Source organism: Micromonas commoda, chromosome 5 (assembly GCF_000090985.2).
Source record: "Micromonas commoda chromosome 5, complete sequence".
Classification (NCBI taxonomy): domain Eukaryota; kingdom Viridiplantae; phylum Chlorophyta; class Mamiellophyceae; order Mamiellales; family Mamiellaceae; genus Micromonas; species Micromonas commoda.
The window spans coordinates 1468024-1485665 of NC_013042.1; the positions used below are offsets into that span (position 1 = coordinate 1468024).

General features: G+C 61.8%; 8 protein-coding genes across 8 annotated transcripts; 6 read left to right on the top strand and 2 right to left on the bottom strand.

Annotated features, from left to right (window-relative positions):
- Positions 1-189: 189 nt before the first annotated feature.
- On the top strand, positions 190-2796 carry MICPUN_58978 (SNF2 super family; the record flags this gene model as incomplete). Its single annotated transcript, XM_002502289.1, has 2 exons — positions 190-225; positions 602-2796. 2 exons carry the CDS (start codon positions 190-192, stop codon positions 2702-2704), a joined length of 2139 nt encoding a protein of 712 aa, XP_002502335.1. The 3' UTR covers positions 2705-2796.
- A 294-nt stretch (positions 2797-3090) lies between these two features.
- MICPUN_82112 (major facilitator superfamily) lies at positions 3091-4848 on the top strand (the record flags this gene model as incomplete). Its single annotated transcript, XM_002502290.1, has 2 exons — positions 3091-3865; positions 4211-4848. 2 exons carry the CDS (start codon positions 3091-3093, stop codon positions 4846-4848), a joined length of 1413 nt encoding a protein of 470 aa, XP_002502336.1.
- On the bottom strand, positions 4831-5442 carry MICPUN_108352 (predicted protein; the record flags this gene model as incomplete). The annotated part of the gene is made up of 1 exon (XM_002502664.1): positions 4831-5442. A coding segment is annotated over exon 1 (497 nt), but the record flags the coding sequence as incomplete, so codon positions are not given.
- Positions 5443-5720: 278 nt separating this feature from the next.
- MICPUN_58980 (predicted protein) lies at positions 5721-6026 on the top strand (the record flags this gene model as incomplete). Its single annotated transcript, XM_002502291.1, has 1 exon — positions 5721-6026. One exon carries the CDS (start codon positions 5721-5723, stop codon positions 6024-6026), a length of 306 nt encoding a protein of 101 aa, XP_002502337.1.
- A 293-nt stretch (positions 6027-6319) lies between these two features.
- Positions 6320-9312, top strand: MICPUN_100786 (predicted protein; the record flags this gene model as incomplete). The annotated part of the gene is made up of 2 exons (XM_002502292.1): positions 6320-6400; positions 6514-9312. 2 exons carry the CDS (start codon positions 6320-6322, stop codon positions 9310-9312), a joined length of 2880 nt encoding a protein of 959 aa, XP_002502338.1.
- An 86-nt stretch (positions 9313-9398) lies between these two features.
- Positions 9399-10031, bottom strand: MICPUN_58982 (predicted protein; the record flags this gene model as incomplete). Its single annotated transcript, XM_002502665.1, has 1 exon — positions 9399-10031. The coding sequence occupies one exon, from the start codon at positions 10029-10031 to the stop codon at positions 9399-9401; it is 633 nt and encodes a 210-aa protein (XP_002502711.1).
- A 90-nt stretch (positions 10032-10121) lies between these two features.
- Positions 10122-11948, top strand: MICPUN_81605 (predicted protein; the record flags this gene model as incomplete). The annotated part of the gene is made up of 1 exon (XM_002502293.1): positions 10122-11948. One exon carries the CDS (start codon positions 10122-10124, stop codon positions 11946-11948), a length of 1827 nt encoding a protein of 608 aa, XP_002502339.1.
- A 2087-nt stretch (positions 11949-14035) lies between these two features.
- Positions 14036-14216, top strand: MICPUN_77151 (predicted protein; the record flags this gene model as incomplete). The annotated part of the gene is made up of 1 exon (XM_002502294.1): positions 14036-14216. A coding segment is annotated over one exon (181 nt), but the record flags the coding sequence as incomplete, so codon positions are not given.
- Between the last annotated feature and the right edge of the window lie 3426 nt (positions 14217-17642).

The window sequence follows — 17642 nt, forward strand, 5'->3', positions numbered from 1 at the left end:
AGAGGCGCGAGATCTCCCCGGCAACGAATAAAAATGCAACCGACCGCCAAAATTGTGACTGTTCCCATACACTTTCGCCCCATTCCGGTCGGCGGCTCGAGAAAATCAGTCATTTCGAAAAAATTTGAGTTTTGGACGCTTCGCAGACCAGGGACGATCTCACTCGCGTTTGAACGCCGGGCGAACGAGATGGCGGCCGTGACTATGCCCGCCGAGGCACCCGAGGTGAGACTCGACCCACCGAATCCAGCTGTCCCACGTTTTCGGACGCGGATTCGCTCGTCGCGCTCGTCTTGAAGCCGCTGCCGCCCCAGCCCAACCCTTTTTTTCATCGTCGGCGCCCCGAGGAGCCACGTCCCTGTGTGACCGCGAAAATACGTGCGCGACCCGCGACAGTCAGTCCCGAGGCGTGTGAACCGAACCGTCGCGAACGATTATCTCGCGTCTCGTCCGCCCCACTGACGCTCGCGCACCGCCGGCGTCCGTTTTCCGAGCGATCCGCGGGCTCGCCCGTCCCCCGGCCCCTCTCGCCCCCAAGATCCACGTCTCCCAGGTGCGCGCGCGGGCTCACCTTTTCTCCGCCCCACGTCCGTGTCCGCAGACCGCCGCGAAGGATGCGAAACAGGCGCCCCCCGAGGATAACAGCCCGGAAAAGACCGGCAGCGAAGAGGATGAGGATGAGGTCGCGCTCGTCGACGAGCACATCCTTGAGGAGGAGCGCAAGCTGAAGCACGAGCACGAGGAGCGCGTCAAGGCTGAGGAGGCCAAGCACAAGGGGGAGAAGGTGGATCTCGACGAGCAGAAGTACAAACAGCTCAACGAGCTGCTCGACCAAACCACCTTCTACAGTAAGTTCCTCGCAGAACAGATGGTGGACGGCGAAGATGGCGGAGACGAGCCCAAGAAGAAGAAGGCCAAGACCAAGGCTGCGTCCAAGGAGGACATTAAGAGTGAGACGCAGAGGCTCCTGCCCATGATGCGCGCAGAGCTGAGGGAGTACCAGCTCAAGGGCGTCAAGTGGCTCATCGCGCTCTACCAGAACGGCCTCAACGGCATCCTCGCGGATCAGATGGGTCTGGGCAAGACCATTCAGACCATCGGTTTCCTGAGCCACCTGAGGAGCAAAGGCATCCTGGGCCCTTACCTTGTGATTGGGCCGCTTTCCACCCTGCCCAACTGGGTGAACGAGTTCAACAAGTTCTGCCCTGAATTCCCTGTCGTTTTGTACCACGGCTCAAAGCAAGAGCGCGCAGAGATCCGTAACCGCAGGCTGCCCCTGTCCACTACGATCAAGGACACCTTCCCGGTGATCGTCACGTCGTTTGAGATCGTCATGGCTGACCGCAAATTTTTGCAGAAGTACAACTTCAAGTACCTGGTTGTCGATGAGGGACACCGCCTGAAGAACTTCGATTGCAAGCTCATTCGCGAGCTGAAGACCATCCCAACCGCGAATAAGCTGCTATTGACCGGAACGCCGCTGCAGAACTCCCTGCCGGAGCTTTGGTCGCTGCTGCACTTCCTCCTCCCGGATGTCTTCTCCGACCTCACGCAGTTCCAGAACTGGTTCGACTTTTCGCAGCAGGACGACGCCGACGGCGACAAGGAGGCGAGCAAGCGCGTCAAGGTGGTCGAGAAGCTCCACGGCATCCTGAAGCCGTTCTTGTTGCGCCGCCTGAAGGGCGACGTTGAGACCAACCTCCCGCGCAAGAAGGAGATTGTCCTCTACGCGCACATGGTGGAGACGCAGAAAAAGTTCAACGACGCGCTGGTGAACAAGACCATCGCGGACGTGCTCAAGAAGATCTCGGGCGACTCCGGTCTGGTTCCCGCCGGTTCCACGGCGCTCAACAACATGCTGATGCAGCTGCGTAAGAACTGCAACCACCCGGACCTCATCTCGGGAGGTCTGGACGGGAGCATCATGTTCCCATCCGCGGATGAGCTGGTGGAGCAGTGCGGCAAGTTCCGCCTGCTGGACCGCCTGCTGACAAAGCTTCGGGATAAGGGACACAAGACTCTCATCTTCTCCCAGATGACGAAGATGCTCGACTTGATCGAGTCCTACCTCGAGCAGAAGGGCCAGAAGGTTTGCCGCATCGACGGGAGCGTGCAATGGCAGGAGCGGAAGAAGCAGATGGACGAGTTCAACACCAACCCCGAGTACGGCGTCTTCCTCCTCTCAACCCGCGCGGGTGGCCTCGGCATCAACCTCACCGCCGCGGACACGGTCATCATCTACGACTCGGACTGGAACCCGCATCAGGATATGCAGGCGATGGACAGGTGTCACCGCATCGGACAGACGAAGCCCGTGCACGTGCTGCGCCTGGCGACCGCGCACTCGGTGGAGGGGAAGATGCTGTCGAGGGCGAACAGCAAGCTCGCGCTGGAGAAGCTCGTCATCACCAAGGGCAACTTTCGCCAGGAGATTGGCAAAGAGGCGGAAGACGGCGGCAAGCGCCCGAAGGCTTCCGGCGGGGGCGTCAGTACCGATGAGCTCATAGCCCTGCTCAAAGGGGACGTGTCGGATTCCGACGGCCTGGCGCAGAGCGCGGATATCTCTGAGGCGGACCTAGAGATGATCATGGACAGGCGGGACCTGCTGGGCCAAAAGAAACCCAACCAGCCCGTTGGGCCCGGTTGGGAGGAGGTGGAGGATCGCAGCGGTATGTCGCTGCTGGGGAACGTGAGCAAGGATTAGAGGCGAACCACAGATGGCGAGTGTATAACTTCGCGAACATGGCTCGCCTGCAGAAGCACCATTCTTTCAATATGATAACACGCGAAGTATCTACACTCTCACGTTCGGTCGCCAAATCGACGGCATCCCTCCCCGCGCGCCGAGGAGTGCAGCGCCCGACACGCGCCCGCGACGCCACGACAAATTGTACCAGTGCTTGCAAAAGACAGAAAATCGAAAGCGCGTTGCCAAACCTCCACGTCGCCGATTCCGACCGCGACGCGCACGAGGGAATCGCGCGTGTGCGCGCCGGTTTCACCGAGCAGCGGGGCGATCACTCCCGCGATAACCATCGCTCTGAGGTTCCGGCGCGTGTGTGGTTGCTCCTCGGAGGGAACGGGCCGCCCATGTCGCGTGAACCGAGGCTCCCGCCGCTGGAGGCGGGCGAGCAGCCCCTTTGGCTGTTCCTCGTGCTCGCGTTGCTCAACATCGTGGACTCGTTCAACCTCAACGTGGTGTGGCCGATGCTACCCTTCATGGTTGAAGGTTACGGCGTGGCGAAGGACGAGGAGGACCTCGGAGCTTGGGTCGGAGTCGCCGGGGCGGCGGTGAGCATCGGGCAGCTCATCTCCGCGTACGCGTGGGGTGCGCTTTCGGACGTGATCGGCCGGAGGCCCGTGATGCTCGTCGGCATGTTGACGTCCACGTTCACGGCGATCGTCTTCGGCACGAGCACGACGTACGCCCAGTGCGTGGCGGGAAGGTTTCTCAGCGGCCTGCTCAACGGCAACGCGGGTGTCGTGAAAACGTACGTCGGCGAGGTGACGCAAAAGTCGCAACAGGCGAAGGCGTTCAGTCTCTTCGCGCTGTGTTTCGGTCTCGCGAGCTGCGTGGCGCCCGCCATCGGGGGTTTCCTGCAGAAACCGGCGACGCGGTGGCCCCGGACGTTCGCGGGCACGCCTTTCGAGACGTACCCGTATCTGCTGCCGATGTCGTGCGCCGCGGCTTTGACGACTCTCGGTTTAATAGTCGGTTACCTCTTCGTCCCGGAGACGGCGTCGCAGTGGCGGAGGATGAGAAGGCGACGGTTCATGAGCCCGATGCGACATGAGCTCGATGCGTCGTCGTCGTCGGTGGGTTACGAGATGGTGGGAACGCCAAAAAAGGCGTTACGGGGTTACGGTGACCGGAACGGGAACGGGAACGGTGACGGTGACGACGAGGCGCTCTTGCCCGTCGACGAGACGGCGCTGACGGCGGTGACGGTGGAGACGCTCGGGGACACCTCATCGAAGACTCAGGGTTTAGGGACCTCATCGAACGACGAGAAGGAGCGCGACGATGAGGACGACGCGGAGCTCGGGTTGTTGAGCCCCGTCGCCGCTTCGAGTGCGGAGGACGCACCGCGTCGCGCTCGAAGCGGGCCGGATCCGCCCGAGTCGCCTCGCGCGGTCAATCGACGCCCACGCGTGAGTTGGGTCCGGGCCGGTGTGGGCGAGGACGGTTGGAACAGGCACACGGTCACAGCCACGGTGGCGTACGCGTTCCTCGCCGCGATCGCCATCGGGTACGACGAGATATTCCCCGTGTTTGCCAAGACGTCGCGATCGTTGGGTGGGCTGGGCCTTTCGGCGCAAAGCATCGGCGGGATCCTCGTCTTCGGCGGTTTCACGCTGGTATCGTTCCAGCTGCTGGTGTTTCCCGCTCTGATGCGCGCGTTCGGCGTGACCGCGGGTCTGAGAATAGGCTCGATCGCGTTCGCAGCCGCGTGCCTCGTCGCACCGTGCGCCAGTCTGATTGACGACGAGACGGCGCGTTGGGCGGTGCTGCTCGCGTCACAGGCGCTCAAGATAACGACGCTCGCCATGCTATTCTCCTGCGTCATAATAGCGGTGAACAACAGCTGCGAGAATAGGGCGAAGGCCAGGGTGAACGGCGTGGGCACCTCGCTCGCGGCGTTTGGCAGGGTGGTGTCTCCGGTGGTTCACGGGGTTGTGTTCTCGTGGTCGCTGCGGCTCGACGGGTGGCGAGAGCGTCAGTTTGTCGTCTTCATCTTCGTCAGCGCTTGCTCCCTTGCGCTCTATGCGCTGGTGAGCCTGTTGCCCAAGGAGCTGGACGCGCCGCCGAGGGAAGTTGAGGACGAGGTTGCGGCGAACGGTGGGTGAGAGGACATAGCAAACTAGCTAGCTAGCTTTCAGGGAGGTGTGCATCTTCCGGTTCTTCCCGTGAGCCTTTCGCTCTGCTCTCTCTCGCTCGTGCCACGACATCCCGGGTATCACATCGACCCAAGTGTTCCTCAGCCCCCTCGCCATCGTCGTCGCGCGCTCACGCGGTGGCTCGTGAGAGTCCATCGCCACAGCCGCGCGCAACTCAGCGCGAGAAGGCAGTTTCAGGGAGGTGTCCATCTTCCAATTCTTCCCGTGAGCCTTTCGCTCTGCGCTCTCTCGCTCGTGCCACGACATCCCGGGTGTCACATCGACCCAAGTGTTCCTCAGCCCCCTCGCCGTCGTCGTCGCGCGCTCACGCGGTGGCTCGTGAGAGTCCATCGCCACAGCCGCGCGCAACTCAGCGCGAGAAGGCAGTTCCAGGGAGGGCTCGGCCTCGGTGGGCTCGGTGGGCTCGCACGGCTCCTCTTCCACCTGAAGAGCCTCGTCGCCCTCCTCCGGGCACTCGTCCGTGTCCATCACGTCGGGGTCTTCGCTGACATGGACCTCGCCGTCGAGAGAAATGTCGCGCGTCTCCTGGGACATGTACTTGCAGCTCTTCCGGTGGTAAATTTTATGCCGCATTATCCAGCCAGACAGCACCGTTTACGTAAGGTTACATCAGTTTCACGAGCCCGCCTGCGGCCTGCACAGTCCACGGCGCGAACGCCCCGAATCCTCGACCAGCGGTCGCGCATTTTAACGCGGCGCTTCGGTTGATCTTCGCGCCACCCAAGACCGTATCCGCTCGCGCGACCTGACAAGGCTCGGAAGAGGGTTCGAAGACCGCCCCGCGCATCTAAATTCGTTCATCCCCCCCATTTGGTGAGATCATGCCCGCGAACATCGACAGGCTGGTGGCTGAGAGGGAGAGGCTGGCGCGCAACTCCGCGATCGTTACCGGCATGATGAAGACTCAGCAGGTGAGCGACTGGCACGAACGTCAGTACCACCGCACCGGCGGGCCCACCGTGGGGGAGCGGCAGGCTGACGAGGCTGAGTTGGAGCTGCAGATGGCGAACGCGTCGGTGCACGAGCTGCGACGCGCAAAGATGCGAGAGCTGGTGGCCAGGGACGACCTCAGGTGGGAGACAGAGCTCAACGCGATGGGACTGACCGTCTCCAAGGATCGCGCGTGAGAGGAGAGGGGACGCGGTGGGTACTTCGAGAGGTCCAACACAGCGGACGAGGGCTCCCGAAAACGCTGCGACGCGAGACAGCGATGTCGGTCACGTGATCGAGACCATTTAGAGTTAGATAAAAAATACTAGGCTTACTGTTTGTTCATATGAGCATTTAAAGAAATGCCTTCCAGAAATTTGCGCGGCTTCACGACCGTTTACGCGAAAGTCAACGTTTCTGCGGGGGGTTTGCGAATCAGAGCCGACTCAACGCGGTACGTCACGAGTAGGCGGCGGCGAGCCACGCGAACATGGGCCCGCCCGTGCAGCTGCGCGTGCTAGTGACGGGGATACGCGTCAAGGATGCGCGTCCCTACTTCCTTCAGCTTCAGGTGCGAGCACATCCGCCCCCCCGCGGACCGTCAATCGTCGCGCTGCGAAAAGTCATCCTCGGAACGCCCAACCATGACGACCCCCTCCCGTTCCCCCCCTCCCCATCCACCAGACTCTGCGCTCGCGCGACTCGAAACCAAACCCCGTGAGCGTTGGCGATGACCTCGTGGGACTGTCCCAGGCCGGAACCGCGGCGAGGACGGAGACCACGGAGGTCACCTCCGCGCCCGAGTTCACCAACCGAGCTTTCGTGATGACCGTGCCGAGGGACCAGGCGGGAGGCCTGGTGCCGCAGGGCGCCGCGGACCTGCTCGGCGGCAGGGACTGGCCCGGAAACGACGATGGTCCCGGGGTGGCCATCGGCGACGGTCCTCCCGCGCTCCTGTGCCAGCTGTTCGCGCGCAAGACCGCGCTCAACAGCGCGATGGGCCACGACATCCTCTGCGGCACGGGGTACGTCGAGTTTTTCGGACCCACCGTGCAGCGCCTGCAGCGCGGCGAGGCGGTCAGCGTCAACGTCGCGCTGGAGTCTCCCGAGGGGAGGGACCCCGCGCAGCTCTCGCTTCAGATCACCATGCTCGACACCAACCTCGCGGGCGCCGTGGGCACGCGCGATAAGCCGTCGGGCACGGGCCGGTCCCTTCGCGTCTCCGTGCTGGTCCACTCGGCGAAGAACCTACCGACGGACGAGGCTTCGGGCAGGGCGCCGGCCGCGTTCGTCGCGGCGAAAACGATGCGAGAGGCTGCGGCGCGTCTACCGTCGAGGGCGGCGACGAGGGCGCTCAAGGGCGAGACGGATCCCATATGGAACGAGGTTGTCACGGTTGAAGTCGGAGAAAAAGAGCTGGACCGAGAGAAGGTGCTCCTCGCCGTCGTAAACCACGACACCAACAAGCTGATGGCCAAGGCGGCGATACCCCTGCGCGCCCTGTCCGTGGGTAGGCACTATAACCTGTCGCTGCAGCTCGGTAACGGCGCGAGCCTGAATTGCACGGTGGTGATGCCCAGCGCGCCCGAGCGCGAGCTGAAGACGCTCGAGCAAAAGTCGGGAACCACGAGGGTCGAGGCGAGCGTCATGGGCATCTCCGGCGGCGGCGACAACGGCGCGGGATACGAGGGTCCGGTCACCGCGGTCTGGTCCCTCGCGTCGTCGGCGTCGTCCGCGAAGTCAGCGGGCGCCGGCAAAGTCAAGGTTTACACTTCCGTGAACGCCGGAAGCGAGGACAGCGTCGTGCAGGCGCTGTCGAGCATCAGCGCGGAGAAGACCACGGACGTCGTGCCGACGCTTCAAGGGAGCAGCCTGTCGGGCCCGCCGTTGTGGCCGTCCGGTCACCGCGCCGCGTTTTACTGCTCGTCCAACGCCATATCCCACGGCGCCGCGATCGTGCTCGAGCTGCACAACGGCGGCGGTATGATTGGCCGCGCGGTGATGCCCACGGATGACCTCGGCCCCGGTGGCAAGCCGAGCTCGTTGAACGACGTGCCCCTGGTGAGCCGCGGCGAGGAGGTCGGCCGGGTGACCGTCACCGCGCGCGTGTGGCCGCGTGACGAGCTCCTCCAGTCCAGGAAGAAGGAGGTTCAGGGAGGATTCGACCCCGGCGGCGGGCTCGGCGTCGGCGGCGAGGGCGCCTGGATGCTGAGCGCCATGGCGACGGACATGATTGACAAGCAGGCTGCCCTGGACGACGCGCTCGCGAGGCTGGAGGCTTCCGAGCGCAGGGTTGAGAACCTCAAGTTTCGGTACCAGGAGGCTGAGGCGTCCAGGCAGCGCCTGGAGGGTGACAACGCGGAGCTCAGGCGGCTGCTGCACGAGGAGCGCAACGCGGACCCGGCTGCCGGGTTGCAGGCGCTGGGCCTCAACGGCGTCGACGACTTGATGGAGGCGAAAGATCGGCTTGGTCAGCTCGCGGCGAGGTACGCGCAGGAGAAGCGACGCAACGCCGAGCTCGTGCACCGACTCAAGGCTGTGCACGAGCAGACGGTCCAGGCGGAGCAGCTCAAGGGTAGGCACCTCGAGCTGCAGGAGGCGCACGCGGAGCTGAGCAGGTACCTTCAGAAGTGCGAGCGCGAGGCGGCGAGGGTCGGCAAGTGCCGCGCGACGATCGAGATGCAGGAGGGGATCATCGCGAGGCTCGAGGGGCTGCTGGAGCAGTCGGTGGTTGACGGACGAAGGCTCGCCGAGGCTGAGGCTGAGGCTTCGCGCCTCCGCGACGCCAACGCCATGCTCCAGTCCGGTCCGGATTACGAGGAGCTCGCGATCCTCCGCGACGAGGTGAAGGACCTGCGACTGGCGTACCAGGAGCGGGAACGCGACCACCGAGACCTGCAGGCTGAGCGAGTCGCGCTCACGCTCAGGAGCGAAAAGGCGGAGGCGAACGCCATCGCGAGCAACAACGAGATGCTCGAGGTGTCCAGGCGCTGCGCGCGGGAAATCGCGGGTCTTCGCGCCAAGCTCGCGGAGAAGGACGCGCAGCTCATGGGCGGGTTCGGTTCCGTCAGCAACATGATCCTCCAAGAGTACGGTAAGGTCGGTCGTCTCACCACCATGGAGCCGATACACTCGCCCGACGGGGATGTCACGGACCCAACACGACGGATGGTGGGGAATTCGCAACCCGACCTGAGAGGCGCAGCCGTCGAGCCGAGGCCCCCGTCGGGGTCGCCCGGCGGGTCGTCGAGGCCGGCGAGCGTCGGAAAGATGTCGGGAGCGTCCCCGCCGGGATCGAGGCGAGGGCCCTCGAGCGGCGGCTCGTCGTCCGGATCCGGATCGGGCCCGTCGTCGAGCTCGTCCGGTTCGGGTTCCTCCGGTTCCGGTTCCAGGCCCACGTCGAGCGTCGGTAAAAGCGGAGCTGGTTCGGCGTCGGCGTCGAGGCCGGGTTCGAGGCCCGCGACGGGAGCTTCCGGTCGATGAGGCGTGAGGCGGGGAGCGACTAACGTTCTATTCTAACACGGCGCGTGCGTGAAATTAAACGAGACGCGTCTCATCCGCGACGACGGCTACATCTCGCCGCACTGCGAGATTTTACACGAGAGTTTGGGCTTGTTGTTGGGTCCAGTCGCGACGTTCTCGATCTTCCTCAGCACCAGTAACCCGTCCCCCAGGACCCGCCCGAACACCACGTGCTTGTCGTCGAGCCACTCCGTCTTGGTGCAGGTCAGGAAAAACTGGCACCCGTTGCTGTTGGGCCCGCTGTTGGCCATGCTCAGCAGCCCGGGGCCCGTGTGTTTCGCGACGAAGTTTTCGTCGTTGAACTTGCTCCCGTAGATGGAGACGCAGCCCGTGCCGTCTCCCTTGAGGAAGTCCCCGCCCTGGATCATGAAATCTTTGATGACGCGGTGGAACTCCACGTCCTTGTATCCCTGCGGAAAGCCGCCCTTCTTGTGCTCACCGGTGCAGAACTGTCGGAAGTTCTCGCACGTCTTGGGCGCGACGTCGGCGAACAGCTCCATCTTGATCCTGCCGACGTCCGCGCCTCCGATGGTGACGTCGAAAAACACCACTGGATTGTTCGGGTTGGGCGCCCGCTGGTGCCATTGTATATCCGTCATTCTCGAGTGCGCGACTCCGCGGTTCGGTCCGGCCTCCGCGAGTGACCCCTCGCCAGCAACCCTAAGTTCCAAAAAGGCCATCAGACTTGACTGGACGAAAATCCCGCCAAGCGAGAGTGGTGACGTCACAATCGGACGGCGCGACGCGCGAAAGAGGCGTTCGAGGACATGATGTCGCGCGCGTCGTCGGCCGCCGTGCTCATCGTGATAGTCGTTATCGCGGCGTTGCTTCCTCCCGAGGTCCACGCGTGCAGCACCTTCCTCGTTGGAAAGGGCGCTTCCGTCGACGGGTCCCTGTTTGTGACCCACTCGGACGACGGCGAGGGCGACCCGGACGCCAGGCTGTCGTTCATTCCCGCGGCGGACCATGCCCCCGGCGCGTTCAGGGACGTGTGGCCGGACCTTGAGGATAATCCACGCTTCGTCGGGACTGCGAGGGGCGAAACGTACCTGCCCGGTCGGGGCGTTCCGTCCGATGCGAAGGGGACCGAACCCATCGGCAAGATCCCGCAGGTGAACCACACGTACGCGTACACCGAGGGAAACTACGGCATCATGAACGAGAAACAGCTCAGCATCGGCGAGAGCACGTGCAGCGGTAGGTTCGTCGCGAACGCCAAGGGTTCGGGGGGCGAGGCTTTATTCTGCGTCAACGAACTGTCCCGCATCGCGATGGAGCGCTGCGCCACCGCCCGCTGCGCCATCCGCACCATGGGCGACCTCGCCACCGAACACGGCTTCTACGGCGCGTCCGGATCGTTCGAGGGAGGATCGGAGACGCTGCTCATCGCGGATACCTCCGAGGGGTGGGTCATGCACTTCGTGCCCTATCCCGAGACCAACAGCGCGGTGTGGGTCGCCAAGCGGGTGCCCGACGACGAGGTCACAGTGGTGATGAACATGTTCACCATCCGGTCAGTCAACCTGAAAGATCCAGAAAATTACATGTACTCGGCAAACATCATCGACGTCGCGGTCAAGCACGGGTTGTGGGATCCATCCGGTAAGGACGGCGTGTTCGACTTCACCAAGGCGTACAGCGACGGTGAATACGCGCACAAGTACTACTCCGGCCGTCGAGCCTGGGGCGCGTTTCGGCTCATCAACCCTGGCGTCGAGCTGGACCCAAACTACGGTAATCTGAGGATTGATGACCCGTACCCTTGGTCCATGAAGCCCGCCAAGCCCGTGTCCGCGTCGGATCTTTTCGCTTGGCACCGAGACTGGTACCAGGATACGCCTTTCGACATGTCCAAGGGTGTCGCGGCGGGTCCGTGGGGCTCGCCCGATCGATTCAACGGCGGCGACGCGGAGGTTTCCATCCCGGGCTCGTTTGAGAGATCCATCGCGTTACATCGAACCACGTACACGCACGTCCTTCAGACACGCGGGTGGCTTCCAGACGCCATCGGTGGGATCACTTGGTACGGGCCTCACGCCGCGCACGGCACGTGCTTTGTCCCAGTCCCGGCGGGGATCAAAAAACTGCCGGCGGCGTTGACGATCGGAAACGCCACGCTCGTCGACAGAGACTCGCAGTGGTGGGCGCACCGGTACGTGCACAACCTGGCGCAGATGAAGTACGCGTACGCCGTGGAAGACATTCGCGCGGCCCAGGCGATGTGGGAGAACGAGGGTGCCGAGCTCGTCGCCGCCGTGGACGCCAAGTTCGGAGGCTCTTCCTCGGAGGAGTTGGACGTCGCGCTTGGGATGTTCGAGGCTCACGTGGACAAAGTGAGAGCCGCGTGGTGGCGCCTGGGTGACGTCATCATGGCAAACTACGCGGATGGTTTCGTGTCCAAGGCGAAGACCGGCGCGCCCGTGGGATACCCGGCGTGGTGGCTCGAAGCCGCTGGATGGAGACAAGGCCCTGAGCCCATCCCGCCGCCAAAGACGGGCAGGAGTAAGATATTATTCCGCGAAGGAGGTTCCTTGGAGCGGGGCGCGAGGGTAAGGAGAGCCGGGTCCGCGCCTCTCGCGTCGGCGTTTCGAGTGTGAGCCGTGATTATCACGTCGTGTATTACGAAGATGATTGACTAGTCTATTCCTTGGAACACCACCATCGGCGAGCGCATCTGCCTTAGAACCATTCATCCCACCCTCTTAGCTGTCCTTGTGCCTGCTTTTTCGTCTCGACAGTTCCATGTGGGTCGACGTGGCAAACACTTTTTATCATAACCCCGCCGACCGAGCTGGACTTGACCGAAAGCGCGGTCCGGGGGAAGGGGACCGGGGGAAACATGTACAGGAAAGGGAGAGGTCGCGGCGGCAACCCTGGCAGGGGTGGCAGGGGTGGCAGGGGTAAGGGTGGACAGGGTGTTTGGCCTCCACCGCCTCCGGTAATCGATTACAAAGAGCTCGTGTTGCCCTACCTGCTTTCCCCGATGGCCGAGCCTCGTGCGCTGCTTGAAGTTCCACTCGAGTTCGAGGACGTCGCGCATTTCTCGAGAGTCATCTGGGAGAATCTATTGGCTGAGTATGAACATGTCATCAGTGAAGGACCAAGGGGCCCGGCCCTAAAGGCAATGCCCGCGTCTGATGGGAAGCTCAACCTGGTGAGTTTCGCACTTTTCGGTTTCGGCGTAATCCGATAGGGTTGCAGTCCTGGATTCGACTGATGCGCGGGAAGACGGCGTCGGTGTCGTCGATTGCATCGATACTGACATCACATCAACACTATGTAACAGGTGAATGACGGGGGAACAGCCGGAGACGACGCAAGTTTGGTGCACCATCTCCTGCAGATCGGAAACCAAGGTAATTTGCACCTGGTGGTCGGGCAGACGGGCGGGGAGAGGGATCCAAACACTGGGGACAAAACGCCGACGCTGATATCTCTCAAGCCAAAGTTACAGGGGTTCCAGGGTCAGATTCGAAGCTTCGGGTACGTCGGGGCTTATCTCGCGGAGCTCGCGGCTCTTTGTGAGCTCAACGATCGAGCCAGCAAGGGCGAGGCGGCGTCTCCGGTGCTCAAGGCTGTCCTCAACCCGAGCAGCGAAGTTTCTGGCCACTGGCATCCAGCACCGCCGCCGACTGAGGATTTCGTGCGAGGGGATCCAACGAAGGCACCCAAGGCTAACGAGTCGCAGAAGGCTGCTGTTTGCGCTCTGAAAGACGCGCTGGAGAAGATCCAGGGGCCACCGGGAACTGGCAAGTCAACCACCATCTACCACGTCATAACTCAGCGTGTTCCCCGTGGGGAAAGAGTTCTGGTGACGTGTAGCCGCAACGTCGCGATCGAGTCAATCGCGCAGAAGCTTGAGGCGTGCGATGCGGATATGTTGGTCGTCGGTGCGCCCGGACGCATCGGAAGCACTGCAAGGAAGCACCTACTTGAAAGCAAGGTTGATTCACATCCAAGCGTTCGTGCCGAGGCGGCGAAATCATTGATGGGCCGTGATTCGCCCTCTGCGACCGAGATGGCGAAGACAGTGCGTGGACCCCTGATGGAAAAGTGTCAGGTAATACTTTGCACAATTGCGAGCACGTCAAGACTGCTCAGGGAGTGGGAGGAGAACGTGAAAAAGCCACTCCAGGTGCACACCGTTGTTGTCGACGAGTGTGGTTGTACGCCCGAGAGTTCAACCGCTCTGCTGCTGAACCTGAAGCCAAAGAATATGGTGCTGCTCGGAGACCACATGCAGCTGCCTCCCTGTTCGCTTGTGCCTCCTCACGCGCTTAAACACACGAACCATGACCGGTCCATGTTAGAGCGATGTGTGCTCGGCTCGGGGGGCAAAGTGCATCGGCTGACAGAGCAGTACCGCATGCATCCACATATTTGCAGTGTGGTTAGTCAGATATCTTACGAGTCGACGCTACAGACCGCAGATTCTACTGCTGATGTTAGAGTCAAGACTGCAGAGGAGCACGATGAGGTGGACGCCATGGTGTGGGTTCAGATTTCCGGGGAGGAAACCACGCCAGAGGATGGCAAATCGTACGTCAACTTTGCAGAAGTTGCCGCTGTTGTTGCTGCGTGCCATCGACTCAGGCAGAAACACGGACACGGCGTGACCATAGCTGCGCTGACCTTTTACAAGGGCCAGTTCCTGGCGCTACTCGAGGCGCTTCCGGCGAGCCTGAAAGTGGAATGCCTCACCGTGGACGCATGCCAGGGTGCCGAATTTGATTACGTGCTCATCTCACCGGTGCGGTCAAACGGCCGGAAAGCAATCGGGTTTGTGGCTGACTCCAGGAGAGTTAACGTCGCGATTTCCCGTGCAAAGCGCATGTGTATCATATTTGGTGATCGTAGGACGATGAGTTACCGCCCTGGCACGGATTGGCACACAATTTACAGTTCATGCAGGAAGGAGGCATACCACGAAAAGGGTCGATGGCACGCGCCGGCGCCAGAGCCCGGATTCCTTTCTATGCTTCAGCAGAAGAGGATGGCAGCTAAGGAGGCGGTTGTGAGCAATGAAGAAGAGCAGGCAAAGACGGACGGGACGAACGTAGGTGCCGCTGCATTCTTACCTGCCGCTGTGTTAGCCCAGGTGGCACCCCAGCAAAAGAAGCAAATTCCCAACCCCCCGGGTACAGGGAAAAAAGCACAGAAGAAAGCGAAGGCTCTGGCGAAGCAGGCGAGGCAGCAAGAAGCAATGGCGCGAAGTATGAATAGTATTGGGATGATGGCCATGGGTGTTCGTTCGGGCCATTTCAACCCAGCACTCAACGGAGGTTTTTCTGCGATGCCCCCTCCCCCGCCCCCCCAAGGGCATCCAGGTGCGATGATACCACGGAGAGTGATGGCCACAGGGGCACCGCCGCTCCCGAACGGAACGCCGCCGCTCCCGAACGGAACGCCGCCGCTTTCAAATGGAACGCCGCGATCTGTCACCGTGCACCCCAATGGTATAGCCGCTCCCGTGCCGCCGCCAATGCCGCCGCCCATGCCTCAGAGATCAATCAACGCCGCGGCCGCTATCATGGCTGCGGATGCGCAGAAGGCCCAGGCGGTCGGCGGAGCCAGACAAGATTCCGACGACAACGACAGTGATTGGGAGCCGCCTATCGCTCGACTGGGTTCTGCGCTCAACCTGCAGGACTTGGATGTGTTGAAACGGAACGATTCGTTCAAGGGTCTCTCGGCGCTTCAGAATGCACCGACGATGTCAAGGTTTGGTGACAACGGTGGTGACCGGTATCCTCCTCACGCTCCGCCGTTCGCATTTGGAAGCGGTGCTGCGCCTCCTGTGCCCCCGGGTCCGCCTCCGCATCGCGGTTGATACTGTACGATTAGATATTCTTTAACATTCATAATATGAGTTGAGTTGGGCCTTGTTGGCGATATGCTCAGTTGACCCCGTTCACAAAAAAAATACCAATAGCGTCTCTTCGCCTGCCGAGCGTTTTTTTCAAGTGTTCAGTTTCCCACCCGGAACCCACGGAACCCCTCAGACCTCACCATCGCGAGACACCTTCGATCCTCTAGTGACGCAGTACACGTCGGTGCGACACTCGGGTAGCATGACGGAGTCCATTCGGGTCGATGATAGAAGTCTGGCCACCGAGCAGGGCCGGAAGGATTTCCAACAGGCGCTTCGCGATGCGAGGGATCGAGCTAAAGCGAGGCTCGCTGCCACCTGCACTCGGATACCTCCGCCGGAGAACGCTTCCGTTGAGTCAATAGAGGCGCATGAGTCGTCCGTGCTCGCGGATATTGGGAGAGACATTCTCGCCGCGTTCGACATGACCATGGATGGACCTGGACCTAAGCGCGTGGTCGCCATCCGCGTCCGAACAGCGGCGCATCCCGAAGATCTTGAGCGGTGCGTGCGCTCTCGCACGCGCGAGATGCACTTGGCGACGCGCGCGCGACGCACCGAGCGAGAGTTGCAGACCGATGCGTTTCCCGATATCGACGATCTCGAGTCTACGGCACACATCTTCCTGGCCTACGATGACTTCGAGTCAACTCACACGCTCGGGGTTGCGCGCATCGTCAACCTCCCCGTCGGAGGTGGATCGTCGTCTTCGAGCCCACATGGACCAAAGCCAACGGTGGACCGCTTCTTTGCCACCACGCTGTCCATGATACCCGACCCCGTGAGATTCCCCGTGATGGTTCGAACATTACTGCTCGAGGCGTGCCACGAGTGCGTGCGACGCGCCGGATCGACCGAGTTTGACCTCGTGACGAGCGCGCCGAACCACGTGCCGACGAGTGCAAAGCCGAGGACGAACGAGGCGTCGTCGGTGGACGTCCCCGACGCGTACGAGCGATGCGAACGCGCGAGAACGTACGCACTGCGAATCCCGTCGCACGAGGACAACGTGACCGATGTGACCGAGGAAGCCGCGATGGAAACGAGGACGGAGGCGAGGGAGTGCGATGCGAGGCGCCTGGAGGCTGAGGCCAGGCGGCGCGCCGCGGCTAACGTGCTTCGACGCCTGGACGACATCTGGGACCGCACGAAACTGAATCCGAGCAAGAATCAGCTCGAGGATGTGGCTGCCGCGCTCGTCGGCGCACTCCTTCCCGCGCTGACACCTAGGAGCAAGTCGTGCGAAACGGCAGTGGACACGCTAGTCGGAGGACTTGACGCAGATGCCGATACACTCAGAGCGATTGCCAGCATGTCTCAAGCATCAATCGCCGCCAGATCGAATACTGAAGACAGTTGCATTCATTGTCTCGATACGAGAGTTGCCGCATCGCCGAACTCGAGCGCATCTGTTGCAGAGCTCGCGAATGTCCCTGGAAGCTTATTGGTCGTCGTGTCTCGCGTTTTACGTCGCCTCGAGGGTCACACACCAGGCCCGCATCTTACGGCGATGAAGGATCGATGCTCTTCCGAGGAGAGTCTTGGCGACGATTTAGTATCCCTCGACTCCCTGCTCCAATCATCCGGCGCCGCTGGTGTGCTCCTCATTCTTCGTGTCGTACATCGATTGTCTGAATGTGGCAAGTTTGATGTTCCAACAGTCGTCGTTGACGGTGGGGAGGGCAAGGATGTCTCCGCAATCGCGCTGCACGATTTGATGTTTCGTGCTGCAGAAATTGGACTTGTGCCAGATCCAGCCGGGTGTTTCCTCGCTCGTGGTAAGTCCACTTCTTGCTCTGAGTGCGGCGTCGCGATCATTCGACTTCGTCGCACGGGGTACAGTATTAGATGTGCGAGGATGGATGACGTCGACGCTCTCGTCTCGATCGAAGCTGCCAACTGGAAGGACCAGCCAGAGATGCGAACCAATCGATTGAAAATTGAGGATAGGATTCGCAACAATCCGCAGTGCAACCTCGTGGTGCAGGACGAAACGGGCGCGTGCAGAGGCGGCGTATATTTTCAAATGATAGAGCACATGTCCGATGCCACGAGTCACGACTGGTACGACAAGGAAAAGGCGAGGAAGTCAGCTGGAAGTTGGATTCAGCTCATGGACATTCATGTTTGCCAGGCGTTCTCCTCTCAGCTGGGTCGGCCAGTCGGCGCGGAGCTCCGAGAGTTCACCGTCAACGCCGCGCTTCATATCCCCGGGATTGAGGGCGTATGCGCGGTAACCAGAACCCGCGCGTTCAGGCGCACGCAGAAACGCACAGGTGAGACGTACGAGCAGTATATTGCGAGGAATGGTGGCGCACACGATCGCGGTCTCGCATTTCACGTGGCGCACGGCGCAGTTGTCGTCGGCCCAGTGCAAAAGTGGCGACCAAAGGATGATGAGAACGACGGAAAGGGCACGCTC